General features: G+C 40.4%; 2 protein-coding genes across 12 annotated transcripts in view; one reads left to right on the top strand and one right to left on the bottom strand.

Annotated features, from left to right (window-relative positions):
• NR3C2 (nuclear receptor subfamily 3 group C member 2) overlaps positions 1-11,523 on the top strand; it is a 190,276-nt gene extending 178,753 nt beyond the window's left edge. For all 10 annotated transcript variants that reach the window (XM_038135797.1, XM_038135799.1, XM_038135793.1 and 7 more), the window contains one exon: positions 7,797-11,523. In XM_038135797.1, the coding sequence (XP_037991725.1) occupies positions 7,797-7,952 (156 nt within the window). In that variant the 3' untranslated portion in view covers positions 7,953-11,523. The remainder of the gene's footprint in view (positions 1-7,796) is intronic.
• A 5,066-nt stretch (positions 11,524-16,589) lies between these two features.
• Positions 16,590-26,797, bottom strand: part of ARHGAP10 (Rho GTPase activating protein 10) — a 137,946-nt gene continuing 127,738 nt past the window's right edge. For both annotated transcript variants that reach the window (XM_038135804.1, XM_038135805.1), the window contains 3 exons: positions 25,206-25,337; positions 24,199-24,290; positions 16,590-16,678 (listed from right to left, as the gene is read on the bottom strand). In XM_038135804.1, the coding sequence (XP_037991732.1) occupies positions 16,590-16,678; positions 24,199-24,290; positions 25,206-25,337 (313 nt within the window). The remainder of the gene's footprint in view (positions 16,679-24,198; positions 24,291-25,205; positions 25,338-26,797) is intronic.

Genomic DNA, 26,797 nt, shown 5'->3' with positions numbered 1-26,797 from the left:
CCTGGGCTGCTGATGCCTCTGCCCAGAGTGACAGAGTAGTTGTGGTAAGCGTGGTAGATTCCAGAGGAGGTGTCCCTAATGTTGAGCTGTTTATCTGGGAGCAACCTGGTTCTAGCCAATGTAATAAGTGCAAAATTTACCTCTGCAGCAGCAGGGTTGTATCTCCTTTACCTTGCTCTGATGGAGCCTGAGGAAACAAGTGACCCAGCTGGTAAGGTCTCCTCAAGCTGAGGGTTTACCTAGTGCCCCCTGAGAGTTCCCTGGGGACCAGCCCATTGCCTGGGTCAGCAAGGCTGGCACCCACCGAATCCAAAGCTGTGCCATGGAGCAGCAAGTGATGGGAGACTCCTGGGGACAGTGAGAGTGACCTTTAGCTGTGTTTGGGTACACGAGAGGAGGGCTCCCAGCATGCTCATCACCCTCCCAGTAAAATCTGACAAACTGCAGCAAAGGAGAAAACTGCCCTACTCCATCCTGGCTGGGATGGGGTTTAGGGAAGGATCTTTGCTGCATGAAGAAGCTACAGCACTTGCTTTCAGAGCCTGCATACAAATGTGTGTCTTTGTACTCAATTTAAATTTCATTCTGCAGAGATGGTACAATACGGTGCACTTCAGGTCATATTGGTGTAAGAGCCTCAGGTCTGTTTACAGAATGTACATATGGAATTATTTTTCAAATATTGTTCTGTTGTTCATTAAAACATTGCCAACCTTAGTGGGAGGCAGGGGGAGTATTATTAGTACTGCAGTAATAGCTCATTCTTCAGAGATCAGGTTTCACTTGCTCAGTGCCAGCAAAGGAAGTTGTAGTGTTTTAGTGGAAGAAAAAAAAGGGATGGGTGATAAAATCATTTGCAAGAATTCACATCTGAACCTCGAGGCAGCATAACAAACCCTGCATTTATGGAGTTTTCCAATCCTCTTCAGGATAGGCAGTGTCTGATTTGTTGCTGAAATTGGAGTGTTTGTGTGGTTAAGGTGACTGAATGACAAGCTCGTGCTTACTGAGAGCACTCGCATGTCCTACAGTCATTTTCCAAAACACAGCATTAACCATTGGGAGCTGAACTAACCAGAGGAAGCAGGCTGCTCTTGCATTTTATTTAATTTTTAATTAAGCTATTTTTGCATTACTTTTGTTTTACTAGTCAAAGGACTTTCTAAAGAAAGTCGTATTGTCAGCAATCTCTGTTAGAAAGGCCGGTTGTCTCCACAACAGTGCTTCCTTTCAGAGATGATACTGGAGACTTGTTCAACAAGGGAACTTGTTTATTTTTTCTTTTTAAAAGTTTTTTTTTTTTTGGTTTTGAAATCCATCAGAATAAATTTAGACTGATGATAATATTAATGAGAAGTGAGAATTAATATTCTCTCCCCACTGCCTGTTAGTGCAGAATTTCTCCATTCAATCGACGTGAATGCAAATTTCTGCTTGGTTCCTTAGTCTAGAAGGAACGCTTCCTCAGCTGTCACCTATGTATTTTTAACTTATTCCATTATAATGTCAGAGGATCAGAATATATTTGGTGCTGGAGCTGAGGCCCCATGTTTACATGCTGCTGTAGTCTTGGCATTGGTATTTTCAGTGCAAGCCTGAAGGGGCTGGTGCACAATTCGTGCTTGTTCAGTCCTCCTGCTCTATCCAGCTTGTCCATCTGAGCAGAGCAGCATTTCGTCACTTGTGGAATTCACTTTACCTGAGTGTAGGGGCAAACAATAAGAACCCTGCCTGCTCCTTTGCACCTCCAGACTTGCTTTCATCAACCTCATTTATAAGACATCTGTCTGGGGAATATATGAAATACAGTGCATGGAAATACCAAATTACAGTATGCTTGGCTTCTATAGTATGAGGAAGAAAAAGAAAACCCAAACAAGATGATTTTACATTGCTCAGTATGCTAAATCATTCATCCACACAGCAAACATATGTGCAGGTAGAAAAGTGCCAAGCTGAGGAAATAAAAAATTTTCAAGAAGGCCAGGCAGGCACTTAAGTATTTGAAAACATCAGCAACTTTATTTAATGATCCATAAAGCCTCAAAGCACCTTAAAAATAGGAGATGGAATCCCATCTCGGGCAGACAAGATGAACAGGGTTTTGTGCATGTGCACACCTGTGCTGGGCCTCTGGAGCCTGCCTGCAGCCTGCCCTGTCACTCTCTGTTTGCATGGTGCCGCGTGGAAGCCGTGGGTGCTGAGGCAGCAGGACATGGGTTAGTGGTGAACATGGCAGTGCTGGGTTAACAGCTGGACTTAGTGATCTCAGAGGTCTTTTCCAAACTTAATGATTCTATGATCCCGTATTTCCTTCTTGTAGGGATTGTATTTATCTTACTTTGGGTGGCTCATGTGCATCATGACCTGAAGAACCACAGTGTAGCAAGGACAGTGCCCCTCTCTGCCTAGATCCCAAAAGTTTTGGTCTTGTGCCTGTGAATGGCCGTGGGCATTTCAGGGAGTGATGCACATCCAGCACTTGGATGGAGGTGAAGTGCCTGACAAACACCCTCAGGAACATTAGAAACAGATGTCCTGCACATGCTATCAAAAACTTCATCTGGATCCTCCTCAGCATCTCCTGTTGGCTTTGGCAGGAAGGGCTGTATCTTGCATGGCAGGCCTGGTTTCATATAGAGACTGTGTAGTGTATGGTTAGGCAGTTTGCAGAACAAAAGCTGAATTTGGTTTCAATCTGGCTGATACTAAACAGGCTTTGAGTGAAGAGGGCTTTTGTTTCGATGCCATGACATTAAACCCTAATGTGAACCTTCCCCTTGGCAAGGCAGCACCCTGTGCTGTCATTTGCTTGTTGACATTTTCTGCCAAACAAAAATAAATTCTTTAAGGCTCATGCTGCTGAATAATTAATTTTTTATGGTTCCTGAAGGGAATACTTTATAGCTGAGGTGGATCTTTCCATAGGCTGAGAGCGCCAGGATTTCACTCGCTGAAAGAGCTGACAGTGGGAATAAGGGCATGGATCCTCCAGGGGCAGGGCTGCACGGGATGCTGTGCTGGATGCAAATGTGCCTCTGCAGCTTCCTAAACCCGCAGATACGAAGCTGCAGATGAGCCCCTCAGCCGTCACCAACACCTTTGGGTACACTTCTGCTACTGATCTGCCCAAGTTGTGTCCCACAGACGATGAGCAGTTTGGAGCCTCGTTTGTCCCAATGCCTGAATTCTCAGGGTGAGCATTTTCTCTCTTTAGTGAGAGGATAGATCCAGCCTCTAGTCCCAGAGCAGCAGCGATGTGGGAGTGTGCCAGGTGTGTGTTGTGGCAGCTAATATGCATCTGTCAAGTGAGAAATTGATTCCCAGCTCCCTGTAGTAGACAGAAGCTACTCTGAGAGTCATCTTGCTCAGTTTGTGATGGTCGGATTCCTCTTCCTTCATGTCTGTTGGTGTTGGGGAAGTGCAAAACCCCGCTACTGTTGAGGAGCACAGGAGACTTGGCTCAAAGTTTATGCTGGCCAAGGGATGAGGTTGTTTCGTTGCTGTGTGATGCTGGGGGGGCATACTCCAGGCACAGAACACGAGTCCAACTCAGGCTCTCCTGTGGCATGTCGAGGTGTCAGGTGCTGTGGTTTGGGTGTGCATGTGATTATAAAGGAAACATGAAAAAATGAGTACCGTTCCTCAGTCAGATAAATGCATCAGTCCAGGCAGAACCAGAGTCCATGTTTGCTCTGCCAGATACTGTTAGTGCCTAATCCATATGTATTTTATCCACTTTTTACTCCTTTCTAGCATGAGGCAAATTCTCTGCATAGGTATAACCAGAGGCTTTATCCCTTGGTCTTCCCTTGCACTCCCTGTGATGGTGGAAGGCTTTACTCTTGGGTTAGGTTCAGGATTTCCTAGGCAGCTAGGAACTGGCCACTGTGGGTCACCAAAGGACAGATGGATCTCCAAGAATCAACCTGTAAGCCATCCCAGAGGGAATAACTTCCTTCCTGAGCCCTTGGAGTAATAATTATTTTACATCATTGGATTTTCATAGGACTGGGAGTAAAAACAAATATAGGAGGAATGGAATAATCAAGACCTGCTTAACAGTGGTTTTCCTTGGCCTTCCTGGTTGTTGGAGCAGGAGCTTTGTATTCAATGGATGAAGTGGAAAGAGTGGGAAGCGACAGTAGTCCTAAACTCACCAAGGGCTCTGCTGGGTGATGAAGGAACTGGGTGGGCAGAGACCCATTCCCGAAAGGGACAGAAACAGGCAATTTGGAGTGTCTTTTTTTTTTTTTTTTTTTTTTTTTCTTTTTTTTTTTTTTTTTAATACAAGAGAACACTGAAGTTTCTGACAGTAATAGCTGTGGCTAATAATAGGAAGAAATTACTCAGCATTGTGTTGTTACCCTACCGCTGTCTTAATTGCTGTCTCAGTAGGCTTAATCACAGAGATGCTCCTGATAGAGAAGTGACTGAGGGCTTTTATACCACATTCAGAGATTCTGAGAGAATTTGGAGAAAAAGAAGCACAGAAATGTGCACCCTTGCAAATCCAATAGTTGTTACCAGTTCTGGAAATGCAAAGGCATCATGGTGAGATTTGCAAACTAAAATAAATTCTTTTTGCTGTAAAAATGGGGCAAGTGCTCAAAGGTCACTTTAACTGTATTAACTTCAGGGACTTCATTAAAGGATTCATTTTTTTTTTATTATGAAGAACAGTATGCGTGAAAAAGTCCATTTTATACACACCCCACCCTAATAACAGAAAATTACATTTGATTAATACTCCTATTTCTCAGAGATGCTCAATACAGCATACAAATTGTAAAAATTGATAGTTAAAAGTATCAGAATTGCTAAGACTGCTTTAGCCCTGAAACTGTTTGAAGCGCAGCACACTGCAGGGGTAGTGATGAGAGAATTGGGAATTGTTTTAGTTGTGGCCTTAACTGCACTGCCAAGCTGTAAGTCTTCAAAAGTGTGCTTCAGTAGCTGAAATAATTGAGATTGTAGAAGCCAGGATGTTTCTAGTCACCATTGCACTGCTTGTGCAAACAGCAGTGCTTTCACTCTCGCTGCTAAATTGGAGTTGTCTGTCATACTGCTGGAGTGGGGGAGCTCTCAGCTTTTCCAGTATAAACCACCAGAAGTAGAGGGAAGAAGTGGTCAGCTAAAGTGTAGTTAGGAGTTCTGAGAGCACTGGGATTTTACAAGGCTTTAAAGAACAACCAGGAGGATATTTGATCTAGGAAATTCATAAGGCATGTTCAGAGGTGCTGGATAGCTTGTGTTACCTTGCTTGTCACCTGTGGTGAGAGTTACTGCAAAGACAGAGCTTGTTTGTTCCAAGAGAAAACAAATGTTTTGATAGCTTTGCTGAAGAGGGAACTTCTCTTTTAAAGCAAAAGACCATCTAAATTATTTACCTGTTACAAATCAAAACTCCATCAGACAAATGTTGTTTGGGATGCAGAAGCAAGGACTTACATTTCAAAATTAACATTGCCCATGGGACTTGAGTTTTTCATCCTTTCAGTGCATCCACATGCCAAGGCTGCTGAGCTGGCATGGGGCTGGTGCTTTTGAAAATGCATGGGATCACACCTGCCCTGCTCATGACTCAGCTCTTGGTCTCAGCTTTATCTGTCTGACCTTAGCACAGTGTTTATATTTTCATACTTCTGAGCTGGCTTTCAATTCTACCACATTTTCCCTCTTTATTTTAAATTAATGCTTTCCCAGTCCCAAAAAGCCATGCAGTTTTCAAGGCTGGAGTTAAAAAGATCCTCACTACAATCCTGTGGTCCTGATGACATATGGGGTCACGGGTGTGACACGCATGCTTCCCAGTCCTCCCCTTTTCTTTATGTGAATGATTATTGTCCAGTGTGTTAAAGCTGATAGCTTAGGGAAAGTGGAACAAAAGTTTTAGCAGACTAAATAGGTATAGAAAATACCTTATCTATCCTTAGGGCTTCAGCCCAAGTATGACATGATGGGAGGGTTCTAGGGATTTTCTTTTAAACTGTTGTGCAGACGTGACCACCAAACTAACCTGTGGTGAGATTCATAGTGCGCTGTGCTGTGATTGTATCCATGATCACATGCTGGTTTTCACCCACTGGACTGCTGACTTGTTTATTGAATAGAGTAGATTATGCTTCCTTCATTAGTGTTATTTTTCATTTCCCCTTGTCTGTGTATTCACCAGACATAAATGTGTACTTGGTACTACTGAAAGCTTGCAAAGAAGTCAGAATTAGTAGTTTCTAGGTAGGATTTCCTGTGACCTGTCTCCAGGATTTCCTGTGACCTGTCTCCTGAATCCAGAGGCTCCACAGGGGCGTGACGAGGAAGGAATTCAAGCTGCACGGAAGGCAGTTGGGACAGAGGTGATCCCAGCCCCTTCTCACATTCAGTGATGTGAACAAAGTTTAGGAAAAGGAGCACATTCACAGGGTCATTGTCAAGGCTGTGCTGGGGTGCAAGGCTTATTTTGCTTAGGGCTGGTGTTTGATGCCAGAGGCAGGGAGGAGGGAGTGGCAATCACACCAAGCCACAGTTTTCTTCACTTTGGTTTTGTGCTGTTTAGAGTATTTTTGGCACAGGATAAATGCAGTAACATCCTCCTCCTCATGGGTAAAGTAAACCTTTGAACATCAGCATTTTTTTCCTTGAAAACCAGATTATGTCTATGCTACTTATTTAGCATGCATCTGTTTAATTAATTAGTGTTGCTTCATGACATGCCAGATCATCAGGAATGACCTAAGCCCCAGCTAGCAGACTCATGTAGTGCTCAATAGCAGCGAGTCATGTGTTTTGAGTGATTTCAGCACTTCTCTGGAATGTTCATAAACTGCTTACGTGTTTGCAAGAACAGCTGTCAAAGTCCTGAAAATGAGCAATAAGGTATGGTGCTACAGGATGGAAATGTTGGTGCCCATATTTTTTTATTCATTTTCTTTTCTGCCTTCCAGAAGTCCACTTTTATTTGCTCTATCTTTAACAGGGGCTTTATAGCAGAGTGCAATTCTGCATGGTCAGAATTGAAATGACAAACTTGTGTTTGATAAACTACACAAGCAGAAGTGTTTCGGGTCCTCTGCAAGGACACAAGATGCCAAAATTAATTTAACAGATTTTTTAAATAGCAGAGGCTCTTTCCTTCAATCACACAACAGTGTGTCAACTGCAGTGGAAGTTCACACACTCACTGAAACCTGGATGTGCTTTATTCCTTCCCATTTATTAAAAATTGGGAAAGGTCCAACATACTGCAAGGCTTTAGGAGATGCATTTAGGTCACAGCCACCAAAAACCTGTAGATTGTGTCTCTGTAAAACCTGAAATGCCACTGTGTGACGCAGCAGTTGTGTTGTTGAGCTGCAAACATCAGCTGCTCTGGCAGTTGTAGGCTGTGGGCCCTGGAGAATGCACTGAAGTTAACCAAATAATCTGATTTAATGAATGTGTATCCAGCTGAAGCTGAGAGATACAATAGTTTATGGCTGATCTTTTCCCCCTGGGCAGAAACCTTTATTTTTGTAGACCTGGAGTTTTCGTGGTGGCCAGTTGCTGTTAGTGAAAGGAAAAGTGCAGCTAGGCTGAAAAATCAAATCTGTGGTCTCTTGGGTTTTCCTAGTTTGCTCATTTTTAATGAGTCAAGTAGCCCTTTGGCATTTGGGTTCTTTTGTTTGCTTTATAACCCCTGTAAATGGACTGTCAGGTCGAGTGAGATGGTATTTCTTGGAAATAATCAATTATCAAGCTGTTGTTGTGTGCAGAAATACTGGTGTTTTTCCTAAAAAGCGTTTCTTTCTGTATTTCAGCTTGTTAGTGACTTATTGGAATTCTGCTTCTACACCTTCCGAGAGTCTCAGGCACTGAAAGTAGAGTTTCCAGCCATGCTGGTGGAAATCATCAGTGACCAGCTACCAAAGGTGGAATCTGGGAATGCCAAGCCCCTGTACTTTCACAGGAAGTGATAGAAAATGTCTTAAATGGAAGAACTTTGCCTTAAGTTTCCCTGTGTTATTCCACACCCATGAAGGACCCAAGAAACCATATTTTAAACATGCTCTTTACACTTGTTCAGCAGTCTCTGAATAATCTAAAATCATATGAAGGGATTGGGGGAATGGAAAGCAGTTGACTCGGATTTGGCAAGACCTAGATGTTTGGAAATAACCCCATAACCCTAAAACACTTAGAAAGTGTTCCTGTTCCTCTGGATGAAAAGCCATATCTAGTCAATAACTCTTTGATTTTGATATTTTAACAGATGGAGTTTTAAATATGCCATGTAGTTTCTGGTATTGTTTGCTTGTTTTAAAAGGGTTCGAGAACTAATGAGAACTTTTTAAAGCTTACCCTTGGTTTGCACATAAACGTAAAGTCAATATGGGGCATTAATATTCTTTTCTTGTAAAAAAAAAAAACAACAAAAAAACCAAAAAAAAATACAAACAAAAACTATATATATACACACGCATATATACACAAACACAAACCCTAACGTGTAAAGTAATAACAGAACATTTGGTGTGGAATACTGTTATCCCCACCTGTGGCATTTGTTATCCCATGTTATCCCATCATAGATGATATACACTGTGTTAAGTGTCCATTTACTATTTAATTCAAAAGGATAAGATGTGAAAAACAAATGCCCTGGTATCAATTTATAGTATCTATTGTGCTGGCTTTACAAATAATTTTTTGCAGTCTTTTGCTGTACTGTACATTGCTGTATGTATAAATTGTGAAGGACCTGAAATAAGGTGTAAGGAACTTTTGTAAATGAGACAAAAAATCTTTAATGGTTAATAGGATGAACGGGAAAGTATTTTTGAAAGAACTCTATTTTGCTGGAGACTATTTAAGTACTATCTTTGTCTAAACAAACAAGGTAATTTTTTTGTAAAGTGAAATGTTCTGCATGCATAATGAACCGTTTACAGTGTATTTAAGAAAGGGAAAGCTGTGCCTTTTTTAGCATCATATCTAATTTACCATCCTACAGTATCTGTTGTAAATAACCACGCTTAACCTTTTCAGTTGTGTTTTAAGCCTTTCTATTTCTCTATTCTCCTCCCCTTTTGTCTCTCTTGCAAGCGTATGTGACTTGAGCACATCTTAGAACTCCTGCTTCATATATCTGTAGGAAACTACACATTTTTGTGTTTGCCACTTTACCAAGGTTTCATTTAACAAGACAAATTATGGTCTCTCTCCAAAGCTTTTGCCAGCTTAATGATCTAGTGAGTTCTTGCCCTCTATTCCCTTTCTCTCTCAGGGGAACAGGGGCAAGCAACACTTCGAATGATTTTTCTTTTTTTTTTTTTTAACTAAGGTTTCCCAGATTGTTTGGTTTAGTTTTTGGTTTTGTTTTTTCCTTTGAATACTGGATCTATAAAACATCTTAAAAGGTCAGATTATTATTTCAGATGGGGAAGATTGATTTCTGGTTATGCTGAAGGGAACATGCAGATCATTACAGTAAGTATATCAAAGAGATTTGTACTGGTGAGAGGGATGGTGAGGGATGATAAGGGCAGATAAGCTGAGTAGAATTTTTAGTGATAAACTAAAAGCGTCTGTAATTTTGTAAGCATTTTTGTAATAATCAGGATACATCCAAGAAGACGAATGTTCACACTACAAGTTCAACTCAGTTGGTCTGATTTTGTCTCAAAAATGTTTTCTCTAGAATAAGACTGCAAAGAAAAGAATTTTTGAGGTGATTTTCACTATTTCACAATTTATAAGCAACTACAAGATTTTGGAGTAGAATAGAGGACAGGTGAACTTTTCTGAGGCTCAACTGTTGCTACCATATGCTCATGTTTAAATAGAATAGTTTTTCAGAGTCCTAATCTGTAGTGTTCTCTCTGGGTGCCACTGGTATTTTTGAGCTATAGTGTGTCCCTTGGCCGGTTGGAATGTAGCATTTCTTGTCAATGGTGGTCGAATTAAGAATTCTACACCCTTTCTGAACTCAAATTTGGAGGTGCACTGTGGTGCACTGAAGACAGTCAACGCTACTTGTCTTTTTAAATGACACCTGCCTTATGCAATGGGTAATCTGTAAAGACTGTATTCAGAGAGGTTTTTTATATATAAATATATACATACATATATTATTTGCATTTTGGAAGTCTAATTCATAGGCAGATCTTTAAATACTGACCTGCACAGCAATATGAAAGCCAAACTTCCAACATGAGATATACAGCATGCAGACTGGTTGTTTACAGTAAAGACACAGTCATACATCCATCTTTTCATTTAGGTTTTTTTTTTAAAGTCTAAAATAGAAGATTTCAAAGCCAGGTTCTGGGTGAATACAGTCTGCAGCAGCTTTTTATATTAACAAAGTTACTGCCTCCTTTTCTGTCTCAGAGTAACTTTGCTTGACTAAAATAGCAAAGCCATATTCTACACTTCACTGTTAAATGCCTGTCCCAGTCCAAATTGTTGTCTGTTTGCTCCTATTTTTGTACCTTATTACTTTTAATCTTGGTTTGGTACAATTCATAATTCACAGAAACTTCATATAATTAAACACACTAAATTAGTTTTAAAAAGCAATTTATATCTTTATGCAAAAACGTATGTCTGTCTTTGCAAACAACTGTAAGCAGATTATAATAAATCCTTTACTTTAATCACCTGTTGTTTATGAAACCATTCATTGATTATTATTTTTTGCTAGACATCATTGAAGTAATAGATACAATTGGATATAGATGTTGTAAGAGGCAGTATTCTCTTATCAAGGACACTTAAGCAGAATAGCCATCACTTTTTAAATCTAAACCTGTGTACAGAAAAAAGAAGGAAAAAAACCACAAAACCCAGCCCCAGTTTTTAGCTACCGGGAAGTTCGTTACATTCTTTTGAATTTGTTTAGAATGAAATAGGCATTTGTCTCCTGCAAAATACAAGACAAACTATAACAGCTTTTAGAAAGTGGGCTTTTGTTCATTGAGCTAAATTATTTTGTTGTAAGAAGGAACAGGGATATGCAGCAAGAGCATTGTATACACAGTTAAAATGTAAAATAGTGTAATGTACTGCAGTGGGTATTTCAGGAATACTACACATCGTGCCACTGAGCAGTTGCACGGAGTAAAATAGAAAAGGCTAAAGTTTGCAATATCAAAATCTTATTAATAAGTTACTTTACAATCAATCATGCAAAAAGCTAATTCACAGGGTGGTGTTTTTCACTGACTTGTTTAAACATTTATGAAATTAAAAAATTCTACAGTTAATGCACTTTTAATTGTTTATTAAAGATTTGACTTTTTTTAGAGCAATGTTTTCAGCTGGAGGTCAATGACTTGATAAGATAGACAGCAGTTCTGAGGCCAGGAATCTCAGAGGAATGTTTAAGAATTCTTGGAGTTTATAAATAGATTCCTGGATGAAAAAAGCAGCCAGCAGTATGGTGTAAACAGTAAAATCTATGCATAATGATGCATTTATAATTAGGGGTTTGCTTCTGTATGTTTAAAGCTTTTTAAATAAATAGAAAATATTGTTTGGTCTTTATGCTAATGTCTGCAAGTACCTATTTTTCTTTTTTTTTCTTTTTTTTATACAAATTGTACAAATATATAATAATTAAACTGGTTTGATTGCAAGTATTTCTTGCATTTTAATCTCAGCTAGCTGCTGGTGCAGTGATATCCTTAGAGGCAAGTCTTCTGCTCATGTAGGAACAATACAGAACCAAAGAGCGGGTTGGGTTGGAAGGGACCTTAAAGATCATCCAGTTCCAACCTCCAGCCTTGGGCAGGGACACCTTCCACTAGACCAGGTGCTCAGAGCCCTATTTAACCTGGACATAAACACTTCAACATAAAGTAACTTAAAATGCACTATAGCATCTCTCTTCAGACAGCTGGAGTGTTGGTTCCAGCAATCCCTGTCAGCTCTGGGTGTCACCACACCTGCGATGGCTTCAGCCAGGGAGCAGCTCCTCAGGCTGCACGACAGGGAATGTCCAACACTGAGCAGTGTGGCTCGTTGCACCTGGGTCCCTGTGCTTGACAAACGATGTGCTGATACTGTTCTGGCCAAAAGCTATATCCCACTGGAAGAAACAAACCTTCAGTAGCCAGACCAGTCTGGGCTCCAGTTCTGCTGCTCCAGTTCCTGCTGCTCTTCCTTGACCAAAGTTAGTGAATCCCTCTTACCCTGAGAGAAATTCTATTTTATATACACAAGGTCTCCCCATTGACCCTGCCTTCTCAGGGTCAGACCTTTTCCAGTTGAAATTACGGTAAGATAGCAGGAGTTTTATTTCCCCTTCTAACTATCTTAGTATGTTCTGGACACTCTCTCAGCAGTTCACCACCAAGTTCTGCACACAGCCTGGACTGTGGTGTAAAACCACCTTTTAACTGCATTTTAGTCTTGTAATAACAAGTTGCATGAACTTTTTTATTGCCAAAAAATCGTTGCACCTGCTTTCTCTTTGCTGAACTGTCAGAAGGAAAGAACAGTAGGGGATTAGCAGTGTTAAGAAAAATTTCCCATATGTTTACAAGCAGATGCATCTGTCATTTGCTGTTCTAGAAATAAGATGATGCTATCACTACTTAAAACCATAATAAAACTTGTAACCTGACCTCAAGCTGGGGCACTCAGGTATCTGCAGAGACTGGGAGTTCATGAGGAGTACAATATTACTAAGAAAGGAGAGGGAAAAAATGTTCTTTCCTGTCACAGATTTTGCTTGGTAAACTATGCCCTGCCATAAGGTTTTTGAGGTGTTCTTACTTTAATTGTAGATGTTGACAGGGTGAAGTTTATTTGGCGCTTACCTGTGGCTACTGATGAGGGCAGACTGACTCTGATGTAGAAAACAATGTCCAAGGCACATTCAGCTGCAGAGGTGAAACTCCAGTGAAGACTTGCAGTGAAACCCAGTTTAGCACTGGTGCATTTACAGCCTACACAGGCCCCTGTCAGCAATTTTTCTTCTTAAACTGCAAACCAGGTAAGAATTGTGAAATGGGTTAAGAGAACAAGGAACAGCATTAAGGAAGGCAAGTTTCTGCCCAGGTCTCTTCTGTGACACAATTACAGAGGCTTGGGTATCAAAAGCTGCAAGCAGTGTGGCAGGAACATGTATTTTCATTACAGGGCAGATAAATCAGCTAATGAGATTTTTCTTTCACTCATAAAAGATGGCATCAGAAGGAAACCTGCCATGAAGATCAGCTGGGACAGCACTTAACCCTGAGCAGCTTGAAAACCCCAGAGTTTTTCACCCAGCAGAGTGGAAGTGCTGCTGGCCAAAGCGCAGCGCTGCACTCTGGGCAGTGACTAACAGGCTATAAATTTCTACTCAGCCCAGCTAGGCAGGAGTCTCAGCTTGGCCATTAATTATTCAGCAAACACATCCAATCTTAATCCCCAGGCTGAGGGATTCAATCTCTGGCCCCACAGTGATGGCAAGGCCAACGCCATTTTGCATAAAAAGCTATTTTGGGTTTTTTTACCTAATTCACACTCTAATGTTCAGCCCATGTCACACATCCACTACCAGCAGCCTCAGCTTTTCAAAACTGACAAGTCTGTGGCCCTGCCCACAGTAACCAGCACAGAGCAAGGGAAGGGAACCCAAGCCAAGGATTAACTCTGCTGTGCCCACAGATGTGACAGGAGTGCAGATCCATGAAAGAGGACGGAGGCCACAGCCGTGGAGAATGACCACTCCTGCTGCCAGGCCAAGAGAAGGATCCTGCAACCAGTTTTCTCCAGAATGGACTCCCTGTCCTCCTTGCTGTCTCAATAGCATATTACTGCACTCCTCCAAAATCTACCAAGCCATGGTAGATGGCTACCAGACAAAAGGCATGCCCTAAAGGCCACCTTCAGGAAAGCAAGTAATCTCAAAAGCCTGACTTCCTTTGTATTTTTTTTTTAATTTTAGCATCTTTTAATCTCCACTTCCAAGCAATCAGTACCGAGGTCATCGTTCACAGCTCTGCTCAGCAGCGAGGATGAAGAACGAGCTGTGCCGTGGCTACTGGGCTGTGCAAGTCTGTACTTGGCATTGGTGTAACTGGGCTGATGTGGAAACCCATCTGGTGGGTAGTAGTTCCCACAACTGAATTCCTCAGAGGCAGTGTGGTTAGCCTGAAAGCCAGATCTGATCTGGCTCAGCTCACACCACTGCCTTCAGACAACGGCTGGGACGTGAGAAAGTCTGGATTAGTGTTACCTCTGTTCAGCGTTATCACTTCTCAGTAGAAAAGTTTTCTTCTTGTTTGGGTTCTGCATAGCTCCAGGAACAACAGGAGTCTCAAAATATATCACCTAAAGGTAAAACAGGCTCACAGAACTGGATGGAAGAGACACTAAGACTATTATTCCTTCTCTTTATATCTGCCTTTTTAAACCACCTCAGTTATAAGGGAAAAAAAGCCCCACCACACAGAGCTAGAGCTGAGCAGCACATCGAGAATTTTGGAGGACAGCAGCCAGAACAAGATCAAACAGGCACTGCAGGTTTAAAACAACAACAAAACAAATGGAAGCAACTTCCAAAGCTTGAAAGCTCCAAGTTATCAGAGTTTCACCATCTGACAAGCCAGCATACCTAGCTGCCACACCTGCAAGGCTAACATCAAAGATTTATATTCTCCCTCTCCTTTCAACATTTTCTACCAAGTGGTAGCCATGAAAACTGAGTTTGGCACACAAATACCATCCTGCCTCCAGAATGAATCTCTAAGGCCACAGATGAGTTGATAGAGCAGTGGGCCCAGGCAGCAGGAGACCCAGCCAGAATGGAGTTTTGCCATGTGAATGAATCTGAGCACAGAAACCTGCAAGCTGTTGCTGCAAGTACTGGTGCAGCTATTTCCTTAACACTGAATCAAGGAGCAAATCAGTCAGAAGTCATTTTCAGTGCTTGGGTCACTTTGCCAAGACAAGAGCTGCCTAAAAGCTTTGGAGCAGGGAGTCATTGCTCCAATACCAGGAGAATTCTCCAAATGAAACTCCTCCAAGCAATGAGGGTCAGTGCTGGAGAGCTGTACTGGCTTGGCCCACCATTGCTCCATCTGGAAATGATTTGTGCATACTCCAGTGGTCTGTGCAGTCCAGGCAAAGGAACAAATTAATGGCATGGAGTTAAATCCTCGGGGGAAGAAGCCATCCCAACCCCAAGGCAATATTAACCATTAACTGGTTTACTAATCTCACTTCTTAGGAAAACTTGCAAGCTAAGTAGAGCTGCAGTAAATGACTGGAAATCCACGGAGTCCAGTTTAACAAATAAGTGAGCCTGTATTAGCATGCCATCCTGTCACACTTTCCTGCATCCTCTCTATTGTCTTTCTTGAAGGAGAGAAAAATAGAAAAAATACTGATAAACTTCATGTAACTTTTTTAAAGTTGTACAAATTTTGAGGCATCAATAAGACCTTGCAGTTGACAATTAGAGGGAAGGAAGACAGGCAAGTTGAACAAGCAGCTAAAACAGACAACAGATAAAATGCTGGAATTCTCCAGTGTGCAAAAGCATCATAGCCAGAGATTCTCTTTTCCCTTTTGGCTTGAACTTCCAGAGCTGCCTATTTTGCACGAGGAAAGCTCCCCATCCCTTTTGGAGCCTGCTTGAGGCTGACTGCACAGAGCTGCCAATAATTATTTCATGCCACAACTTCCAGAACCAGAGCAAAATACTCTGCAACACAGGAATGACAAGTCAAATAACAAATAACATTTTATTTCATTTACAGTGATATTTTTGAGTAGCAAAGGAACCATGACATATAGGAGCCTGTAACAAAAGTTCATGTGTCTTATCTTTATAAAATAAATGAAATCATACACTCAACATAAACGAATGTGCTCTTTGAAGACATTTGAAAAATGTCATGTCTTGATAATGATTATTTTTACTTACTGATGTCTGTTCTGCACTGGCTATTCCACTCTGAAATATAATTTAATTGTCAGCATTATAGCTTTTTTTATCCATCAGTATCTTTCAAACCTAAAATGATCATAGAATCATAGAATAGATTGGGTAGGGAGGGATCTTAAAGACTATTCAGTTCCAATCCCCTGCCATGGGCAGGGACACCTTCCACTAGACCAGGTTGCTCAGAGCCCCATCCAACCTGACCTTGAACACTTCCAGGGATGGGGCATCCACAGCTGCTCTGGGCAACTTGTGCCAGGGCCTCAGCACCCTCATTTTGTTAAAAATGGTGGCTATCAAAGCATGATCTCCAGGACACTAAGTTGAGTCACAGATCAACCAAATACTTGACTTCAAAAGCTATTTATCTTGCAAACAAACATACTACTACTGCTCTTTATGACTGAAAAATCAAGCACCCTATTAAAAAATTAACCTATCCCTCCATCCCTCTTTCCCCTCCCCCCCCCCCCCCAATCCACTCCAACCCTCAAAGAATCTTTTTTTTCCCCAATTCATATTTGGCAACACTTAATGTCTTTATACAGATTAAGATCTTCAATCCATAGTCCAGCTCTTCACTGATTAAAAGCAGTCACAAAAGTAGAGACAAGTGACTAGAACAAAAATCCATGGATACCATGTACACCTTCTTGGCGTTCAATGCACAAAGCTATAAAAACTGAACATAATTTTGTGGAATAAGTCCTCTCTTGCCATTTAACGTGCCTTCTAGCCATCCTGGCTCTCTGGAAAATTGCACTGCAAAAGAAAAGGAGAGAAAATTACTGCATCTTTTTATGTTTGAATTAGTACTTTTCAGCTTTAGCTCCATGACACCAGGCAAAGCATCCATAAAAACTTCCCTTCATCTGCAATCACCAGTTTAAGAATCTGGCTAGGAAAGATAAAGAGGATTATTAACTTGACTTAAATACTTTATAATATACTTCTGCAAAGCCTACATGGTGAAATAGCTTTTAGGTGCAGGAGACTTCATTGAGGAAATGGTTAATGGAGATTAGGACAGATTTATAAAAGAGAAAAATTTGTGCCTTAGGGGAAAAGTCAGAATTTATATCAAACAGTGGAAAACACTTTGAGTAGGTGGGGCAAAACAAGAGCAAAAAAACTGTCTTGAGCAGAAGTGATGAATCTGAAAGCTCAGAACCACAGCATAGGACCTTACTTGGCATGAAGAGTAAGCACGGAAAGGATTGTAGGGGAAATAGAAATGAGCCAGATGTCACTCCAACTATCATCTCTTCAGAATAGAGCTGCTATTACAAATGACCAGTGGACAAAATCTGAATCATTCTTCTGATTAAATCCTCTCTCTGAAATTCAAATACATGGTGCAATTCACAAAACACAAAGCAAAGGCTTGCAAGCTCCTTGTGCCATCCTAAGTGTTTACCACTGTGAAACTCAAAGTTTATGCAAGAGTCCATGAATACAAAATAAGAAATATTTCAGCTTGGACTCTCAATGCCCCAGAAGTTACTCTGTGAGCAAGAGAACTAATGAAATCTGACTTCCTGAATATATATGTTGACCACATTTGACAGGAAGTTAAAAAAGAAGCATAAGCCTCCTTTCTTTGGAAAACAGACTAAAAAGGCCTCAAATTCCCCTCTGAGGTGTCTTTTAAGGATACAATACAGATACCTATTTACCTATGTAACTGTAAAATCCCACACTTTTTAGCAACCTACGGCGCTCTCTCCCATCCTAATTTATCCTCACAGTGCTTCTGAGACAGACAGTATTTAGGGAAGACATCAGACAAATGCTGAAACGTGCTGCCAGCCATGTCAGTGCTTTATTTAAAACACATTAACACATTGGGAAATGTGATATTTGTAGCCTTCTACATATGAGGGAAATAACAGTTGAGAGAGAGCAACATGTTAAATTTCACTTCCAAAAGCATTGTAAGGCTCTTAATTTGAGGACTTAAAATCATACTTTCCCTGTTTGTTTCCTCATGTCCTATTATTGTTAGACAGCTGCGCTCAGAAACCACACTTTAAACAACAACTGTAACTCCAAAGAACCCAGAAAACAAAACTGCTTTCAAATGATACTGATAGTTTAGATTCAGCACGAAATGCTGGGCTTATCTTTGTAATAAATGTGTTCAACAAAAAGATTCCAAAGGAAAAACATGCACAGACAATTACCTTTTAGGATCTGTGCTCACACAGTAACTTACATTACTATTAGTAATTAGCAGGCCCTCCTCTCCCTTTGTCCTTTCTACTCCACAATTACAGAGTACACATGCATTTGAAACTGCATGGCTGACACCACCACAAACCTCCCTCCAGAAGCTGTAATTCTGCATTTCCAGCAAATGCACCAGCAGCCAGACAAACCCCTCCCTGAGGATTCCCATACCTACGGAGCACATCTATATTACAGGGAACAAACCCCCAAAAAATGACAGATTAGGAAGAAAGGCAACTAGAAAACCTAGAAGTAGGAAATTTCTACCTGTCCTCTGGTTCTTAACCTAAATTTCCATTAGAAAGAGGGTAGATAACCACTGGGATGTGAGTGTCTATAAATCCAAGGCCTGTTCAAGCTGAGGGGAGCCCTCAGCTGAGGGGATCACACTGAAATTAAAATTTACCTAAAATTTATGCAGAGGAGGAAATGCTCAAACTATGCTGAATCACATCACTCAACACAACAGCAAACTTCCAAAGAAATATTTTCCGAGCAAGTTTGAGAAGATAATGGTGAACTCTGCACACTGCAGCACATTCATGGCCCAGCCACTGCTGGGTTTGAGTGGCAAACACCATTTTCACCCCAGCAGACAAGACCAAGCTGGTACAACTGAGCTCTGGGCTTAGGAAATTAAACATTGCCCATGTACATTACACAGCTCAGGGCCTCACTTGCTGGCAGACAGTTCTTTTAGACTCCAGGAAGACTGAAGAAAGAACCGCTCAATTACACCTAAGGCCACCATTTCTAGAGATCTTTGTGGTTTTTTTTTTAAAAAGTAATTTTTTAGTAATGAAAAGTAATTAAAAAATAGTAACACAGCAAAAAGTAATTCTTAACGTTCAGCAGCTGTGGTGACTGTCACAGCAGGGAAGGTTTCTGCCCCCACTCCAATCACCTTGTGCAAGAAGGGGTAAGATAACTTGTGTACATCACTGACTGCTTCTGTAGGCAAAAGACATTAAGGAAGGTGCCATCCAAAAGTAAAGCTGCTTTCAGCTCCAGTGATCCTATTTACTTTGCTAATCCATTTCTGAAGTACACCGTACAACAGCATGCATTCCTTTTAAATCAAAACCACTTAACCACATAAACCCCATTCCTCTCTCATGCACAGCTCTTCTTAAACCCAGGACACAGCCTATTTCTGAAAAAATATACTGCTCAAGAGAAGACATCTGTAGTGTCCCCTTTCTGTCATTTCTTCTCAGTCAACAACAATTACAGTTCTTAGCACTTTCTCAGGCCTGCCTCATTTAAAAATACCTTGATGCAGAAACTACACACTTCACCTTAAAACTACAACTCATTACTAGAGCAATCATCCCATAGGACTAAGGCTCATGTTAGTACAGGACAGGAGGGGAAAATACTCATAGTATAAAAGATAGGGAGCAGAGAACTAAAGAGTAAATATTTTCAGCAAGATTTAATGAGCGAACAGCAAGACTGCACAAGACCAAGCACAGAACCACCAGTAAAAGCCATCACCTCTGAGGACAGTGCAAATAGCAGCCAAGTTGAGAGCTCAGAGGAGGACAGTGACTTCCTCAGTACCTGCTGCAAGGCCTTTTCAGCAGTCTCACTCATGGCAGCAAGGTGCAGGGAAGGAAGATGTCTGAGCATCAGTATGACAGCAAGTGCTATGGAACAGTCACCCCAGCTCAAATGGACCAACAAAATCTACCCACTTGGAACTTGCAGTGAGATCTGATTTCTTCAAATCAAGAAACACCATTAGGTCAACTTGGCATTTGCAACATTGCCTCTTACTTTTCTGTATTCTTCAAAGGAAATAGCTTTGATATTGCCAATATTATTATTTATTAGAAAATACATAAAATTTGCAAGCAGCTCTTCCCAGAGACCCAATGCCATAAGCAGACTTTGCTCTGCTCTGGCAGCTCAAATGTTTCACAGGTCTCAACCACAATGAGAGCAGGACTTACTTCCTCAGCAGTATTAGTTCATTGGCCAGGTGCCACTAACTTCAGCAAGACTGAATCAGACACAGATTCACACTGATTTCCACGTCTTTGTGGAAACTGGCTGTTTTGGGAGCAAATCTAACCTGCATGGTGTCTAACAGAAGAGGGCCTCCCTTTCTCATGGACTGTCAATCAGAGAAAAAATCCTCAAAAAGCTACATAAATGAGGATTACTGAAAGCAACAGAAATCTCACTGCTAAAACCACCACAGCTCTAGAACTCACTTCTATAGAACTCGATGCTGGCCAATTTTTCATCAGGAAATTCAATTAAAGCAACCAAATGTGCTTGCAAGCCCTCTGTGTTTAGAAATCCCTTTTGGTTTTTAAAACAATCCCTGTGGGTTGAGTTGATCTCAGAAATGCAGAAATATTTATCATGCTTAGGGTTAGCCTGGAATTTGAAATTTCAGAACTTGCAGTTTCCCTGAATTATGCTGTGAGAAACAGAATTATCTTGTGGACAGAACACAGGACTAGGAGTCAGGGGGTTTCTCCCCATGAATGTTTCCAAGTGCTCTGAACTACACAGATGAAAGGTGCACCAAGAAGTAGCTCTATGTCCGTTTTTACCCCGGCAGAAGAACCATTTGCACATACAGTGCAATACAGTATTTTGGAAGTACCACTTCTCTTTGATGTAAATCCTGGATTGGTCAGGACCATAAAGACAGTCCAGAAGCCACAGCGTGAATCAGAGGGCAGAGAGTGCCTTGGAGTCAAAACCAGGAACATTAACTAAGGCTGGCACTTTGTTACAGTGGGAGAGAGAGATGGGGATGACAAGGGCTGTGTGAATGTGGCTTTTTGTGTTCCTTTTATACTTGGTGGGGATGATGGGTGCCCCACTTTTCCTTAGGAACAAAACACACTCTCAGTTTTCCTCATGTTTTCTCTTCCCTAAAACTGGATTTTTAAAATTGTAAAAAGCCTTGATAAGAGCTATCTTGACAAGTTTTCAGGAAACCTTCCTGCTAGCAGTTCTGCCAAGGAATTTTTATTGTGTAAACACCATTTAACCTATCTGAAACACTTCTCCGGAGTGAAATTCCCATTTACTGACTTTTAAGCAGTCTCTTTCAAGAACCAGAAATTTAATAACACTTGGCTCCAAGATTGGCAAAATTCCAGTGCCAGGCAGTCTGATTATTCTTTCCCTGATTATTGGGAATATCTGCCTCAACAACAACAGACATGCACAGCCAGCATATGTCTCTCAATCTCAGATCCTACTCTGCTTCTTCCCTTATGTGCCCTTATACAGCTGCAAACTCTTAAGCTTTGCTTCCAACCACTTGAATTATATTGTTATGTGCTGTCAATAACATAGCCTGTAACAACTGGGAAATAAAAATATTGGCACAGCCTAGGGCAAATTGAATTGAAGATTTAAAAAAAAAATCTAGTGGATATTGTTCAGATTACATTATTCATTTTCCTACACAATTCAATTAAACAGAAAACTTTGCTTTTTCTTTTTAACTTACCAGATGGTGCCTTAGCATTTATATTCTATGGCACTTTAATGGAAAGACTGTGGGACTTGGGGAAGCACAATGCACACGCAGTACTGAAAACACCTGAATGTGAAAATGCTAAGGTTATATACAGATTCCTATCAGGGGATGCAAAGCTTAACTTAGAATATTAGCAAAGCTAACCTTGGCAGACTGAGACAGATTTTTTTTCCCCCCTGTTTAGAAACAGGAAATGGAGATGGGAGCAAAGGTTAAACTCACCTTCTTGCACCAATATTACATTTAGTAGCTATGACAGGTGCAAGACTGCTTCCCTAAATGCCATTATCCTATCTGAGGCTGGAGCAGCCAGGAAGATTCATCCAGAGTAATGACAGGTGAGAAAGAACCGCTACAATCAACACTTATGGACCAAGAGAGACAAACCAAGAACGGGGAAGGAAACAGGAAAAAGGAAACAAAGCAGATAAGAGAGGAAAGAAAAAGGAAACAAAAAGAGACAGGATTAGAAAGTGAGAGAGGCCGGGTGGAGAAAGGAGAGACGGATAAAACCTTCACTAATGGAAGCAGCACTTTTTAGTAGACATTAATTTAACAGTTACTTTAATGGTTGATACTAGCTGTGTGTCAACTTGATTGATGCGTTGTCACTTTGATAGTTAAGGTTATTGGTAGAGCTGCAGAATTGATGTATTATTACTTTAATTCTTCATTTGGGGGCTTTATTAGGGCATATGGGAATTTAAATTGAGTAACTAAAGAACCTGAATTGACTCACTGCAATCTGATTTCAGCACAGACACAGGGGTGCCTGATACAGAAAGAAAAGGCCCATGTCAAGGCATTTCAGAGGTTTCAAATGTGGAGACAGGTCTGCACTTGGCATGAAAGAGTCATCTATAACATAACATAACTGGGAAAAGTTATGAAATTACCATTACATACAGTTACTGCCTTATTACTTGCATGCTCTTCCCATTTTTTCTGCCAATCCACAGCCTACCTGAGGGTGAGAGCCCTGCAGGGCAAGGACAACACCTGTGAAATAACCAGAACAAATCGAAACTAATGTGTTTAAGGAAATGTGAGCTTTGCCATCGGAAATCTGCAATTGGGTTTTCCATACGCAATCCATGCAACCTTTTTCCCAGGCTTTGGGCCTTATTTGTCTGATGACATGTAAGAAGTTACAGTTGAAACATTTCTCCACAGATTCCAGAGTCACATTCCATACTTGTTTTGGGGCAGATGAAAAACTCAGCTGAGGCTGCCACGCACCAAATCATGGGGCCTTTGTCACCACTTCCTGAGTTCTCATACAAGGAGAGAATCTTAACATTGCTCTCACACAAAAACATGGCACACAAGGAACTACTTCTTGAAAGACTTCCTTACCCCAAGCTGACACAATCCTTGCTGTTCTACAGCAGAAATGCCTTTCCCAGACATCAAATCTTTTCCACCATGCACTAGAATTTCTTTCCTGTACACAGTTTGATGTCTGCTGAAGAGCCCTATCAGTCATGTTTTAAAAAACTTAAATTAAAATAAGTGGTGTTAAGGACTTTAAAAAGAGCAATCACTCAGCTAATTCATCTTTAAGAGGTTTCCCACATAACTTGATTCAGACATGATTTGCCTGCAAGGCAGCTCTAATGGGAAACATCAAGAATGATTTTGTAAAGTGGGTGCTAGTAGGGAAGAACCTAGTGGGGACCCCAGACCACTTTATTGAAAAAAAAAAGCAGAACTGAAGTCTGGACCAGGCTTGCTGTTTATTTGTTTGGGAGGAGACAGAGGACAGGAATATCCTATTATACATACCATTAAAAAAAAAATTGCTGAGCTTCCCATTCTGCATCTTCAGAATTTGTATTACAGTAATCACTGGCATAAGGTTTGAAAATTAAAATCTTTCCAATCAGTTTGAAGTCCCTGTGCATTTGCTGAAGGGTAGATCCATGGAAGCTCACTGAGAACAGAATCTTGAGCACAGGCATCACCTTCTGGATGCTCACACGCAATGCTATATTTGGATCCATAGAAATCATTAAACACAGGCCTTCATTCCACACCTCGGTGAATATTCCATTTTCTACCAGCTAATGCAGACCTTGATCTAAATCGGTAAAAACACTCTTTTTTCCTCCATTGTTCACCTGATTTACCTGGCACTCTGTTTGCTTCAAAAATCCTGAAACAGATTTTTTTTTTCTTTAAAGGAAAATCCCTGTATTATTTTACAACAAGAGTTCACATTTTAAAAAATTCAGTTTCACAGGCCAAGGTGTTCTCCTGTATTACTGAAAACCTTTTTTTTGGTACTACAACACATCTAAATGATGCTGAAAAATGATACCAGTTGGAAGAGTCTATTCACCCAAAAATCAAAAACATTGCCTCACAGTGCTAAGGATATGTTAAGTAGCTTCTTCATACCAGAAAATATCTCCATCACCAACTGTGTGCCATCAGCAATGTTGGCAGAATAGCAGTCAGGCTTGTATTTTTATCCAAAGCCATTTTAGCAGTTTTGTCAATTTGTTTTTCATTGCTTTATATTTACTCAAGCAGTACTTACCATCTTCAAATATTGCTCCTATCTGAAATGACAATTCCGAGCTGTGTTCTGCTTCACATGGATAAACTGCTCTTGCTTTTCGGTGGGCAACACTGAAAAACGAAATTATGAATTACAGCAACTTTTTACTATTATGAAGACACTGTCTCAACCATTCTCTCTCCATTCACATTTGGATATGACTAAAACTTTAAACACAATCACACATGCATCATTACAGGGTTATAATTCATACACACAGCCAAAGCTGAAGCTTCACAGCTTACTGTTGGCATTTCTGAATATCATACTCCCAACTTTCTGCACACTATTTTTGTGACTAACTCGACTTTCAACTACAGTTAAAATTTTTTCATGTGCTAATCAGCAATGAACTCAATAGCAGGCAAAGTATAATATACTTCAAAAATTCAACCAGTAATAAGAAATAGGATTTTTTTTTTATCAAGTGTTGGGAAGAATTTGTGAATATACCTACTACTTGAACTACTTAATTAGAAATGCAAATATTACTAAATTTGAAGGGAAAAGCTAAGATGGTGACCGTCTTCAAAGAAAAAACTCAAAATACTTCAAAACATGGAAAACAATGTGGAAGGAAGCAGAAACAGGATCAAAGGAAAGCCGGACAAAAGTGTGAAAGAAAAGGATGAAACCACAGAGTAAGGAAGAAAGTCTAGGATGAGAATCTTAAATCTGGCAAAGATGGAAAAATCTGCATTTTAAAAGACTCTAAGAGAAACACTGAAGGAGAAAGACACTATGAATTGTCCACCCATTGTTAATAGAGCCCTCCTGTATTAACCAACAGCCCACTGGCTCAGGGTACTGTGTGCCTTCCACCAAGGAAAAGTAAGATGAAGTAGACAGGTATTTTATTCTGTTAAAATTGCTACTGTTGCATTTCCTGGTTTGGGATAATCATTCACATGCCACAAGTTTTTTTGTAAAGACACAGAAAAAGGAGGCAAATAAAGAGCCAGCAAAAGTTGAAGTGCACACCATACCTTTCCACTGCTCTGTCAGTGCCAGTGGCAGGGCTGGGGAAGAAGAAAGTGGGTAGTGCAGCATCTGTGGTAGCTGGGTTAGCAGATGGAATGTTCATCCATGAGACCATCGATGGGCGGCTTTGAGCAGGACTAAGAGGAAATACATTCAAGGCAGAATTAAAAACGTGAATAAAATTTCTTATCCTACCAAAACATTTGAACCTTTATAACTGGACAATCTGTGAGATTTTCAAATTCAAACCAAATCATATTGTCAAGCTGATTTTGCAGAAATGGCCAAGGTATGATTCTGCACTCCTCCTTGGAATTCTTTTTCCTACATGCCCTACATCCTAAGCTAAGGAGAATTACCCGAGATGCATGACATAAGCAATAAAAGGGCAAAATTCCCCATTCCTTATCTAATAAAGACAGACAAAGTGAAATCGCATACAGCAGGCTATTATTTGAGCTGCCACTCTGTCTTTACAAGTTTTGATGACTCTATTTAAAAATCTCCTCAGTACTGTACAACTGAGATTTCTAAGAGGCTGCAGCTATTCCAGCAGCGGGATCACGATGCTGGCTCTGGATTGAGATCTTCATGGAGCTGTGCAAACACTGTCTCAGTGGCTGCCCCCTCCAATGCACTCCTTAAATACGTTTCAAGTTAATGGCTGAACACAAAGTTGCCGTAAGAGGAGAAGAAACAGCAGGCAAAACTTAAAACTTGTATTAGTAAACACACAAAGTTGTCCCCAACATAAAGAACTAATTTTTTCTAATTTTAATTTTAAAGAACTAATTTTTTTTAATTTGTTTCTAATTTTACACCTTAAAAGAACTGAAAGTGTTCCAGCACTGGAAGGCTTTCCTTCATTGCATGGACAAAACAACAAATAGTCCAAAAACTGGCTGTCAACATGTCTTTGGAACGAAGAGCTGGACTTCAAGCACTTTCTAAGCAGAAACAGAATTAAAATCATTTGCACACAGCAATTGTTCCCTCAGAAGTAGAGACTTCCCAATACAGCATTTATGACTTTTTCTTACTCCAAGATTAATCTTAGATATCTAATCTCTTAGATGGCATTGATCTGAAAAGCACCACCAAAATCTAAGAAGGCAGTCAAGAAGGTTTTTTGTGGGAGTCTAAATGCACACCTAATCAAGATGGAGTGAACACAAGCAAAAAGTGGAATCAAGAATCAGCCCAGTTATAACTGTAGATGAATAAAAGAAAGCAGGAAACCTAACTTAGAGAGCTAATTTTTATCTTATTGTACACTGGGATGTTTAATTTCTAGAAGAAATTATCACTATTTGTTGGTTTGCATAACATGATTTACAATCAAATTCAACTTTTACACACTCATATATCATAGTCATTCTAGCAGTTACATTGTTAAGCAGGCGTTTATTTTGATTTTTTTTTTAATTTAGTACATTATAATGTGAATTTCACATTCCTTCTTACAAGACAATGGCTTTTCCTTTGGAAACATATCAGATGGCATTTGAGTAAAAGCTGGAATTCACAGTTTATAAAACAGCATTCTATAGTTAATTCCACTAGTAAAAATGAAATTTAAATGTGCTGGAATCATAAC

Source organism: Motacilla alba, chromosome 4 (genome assembly GCF_015832195.1).
Source record: "Motacilla alba alba isolate MOTALB_02 chromosome 4, Motacilla_alba_V1.0_pri, whole genome shotgun sequence".
NCBI lineage: Eukaryota > Metazoa > Chordata > Aves > Passeriformes > Motacillidae > Motacilla > Motacilla alba.
The sequence above is the reverse complement of the archived record's forward strand: the minus strand, read 5'-3'. Positions and strand labels throughout refer to the sequence as shown.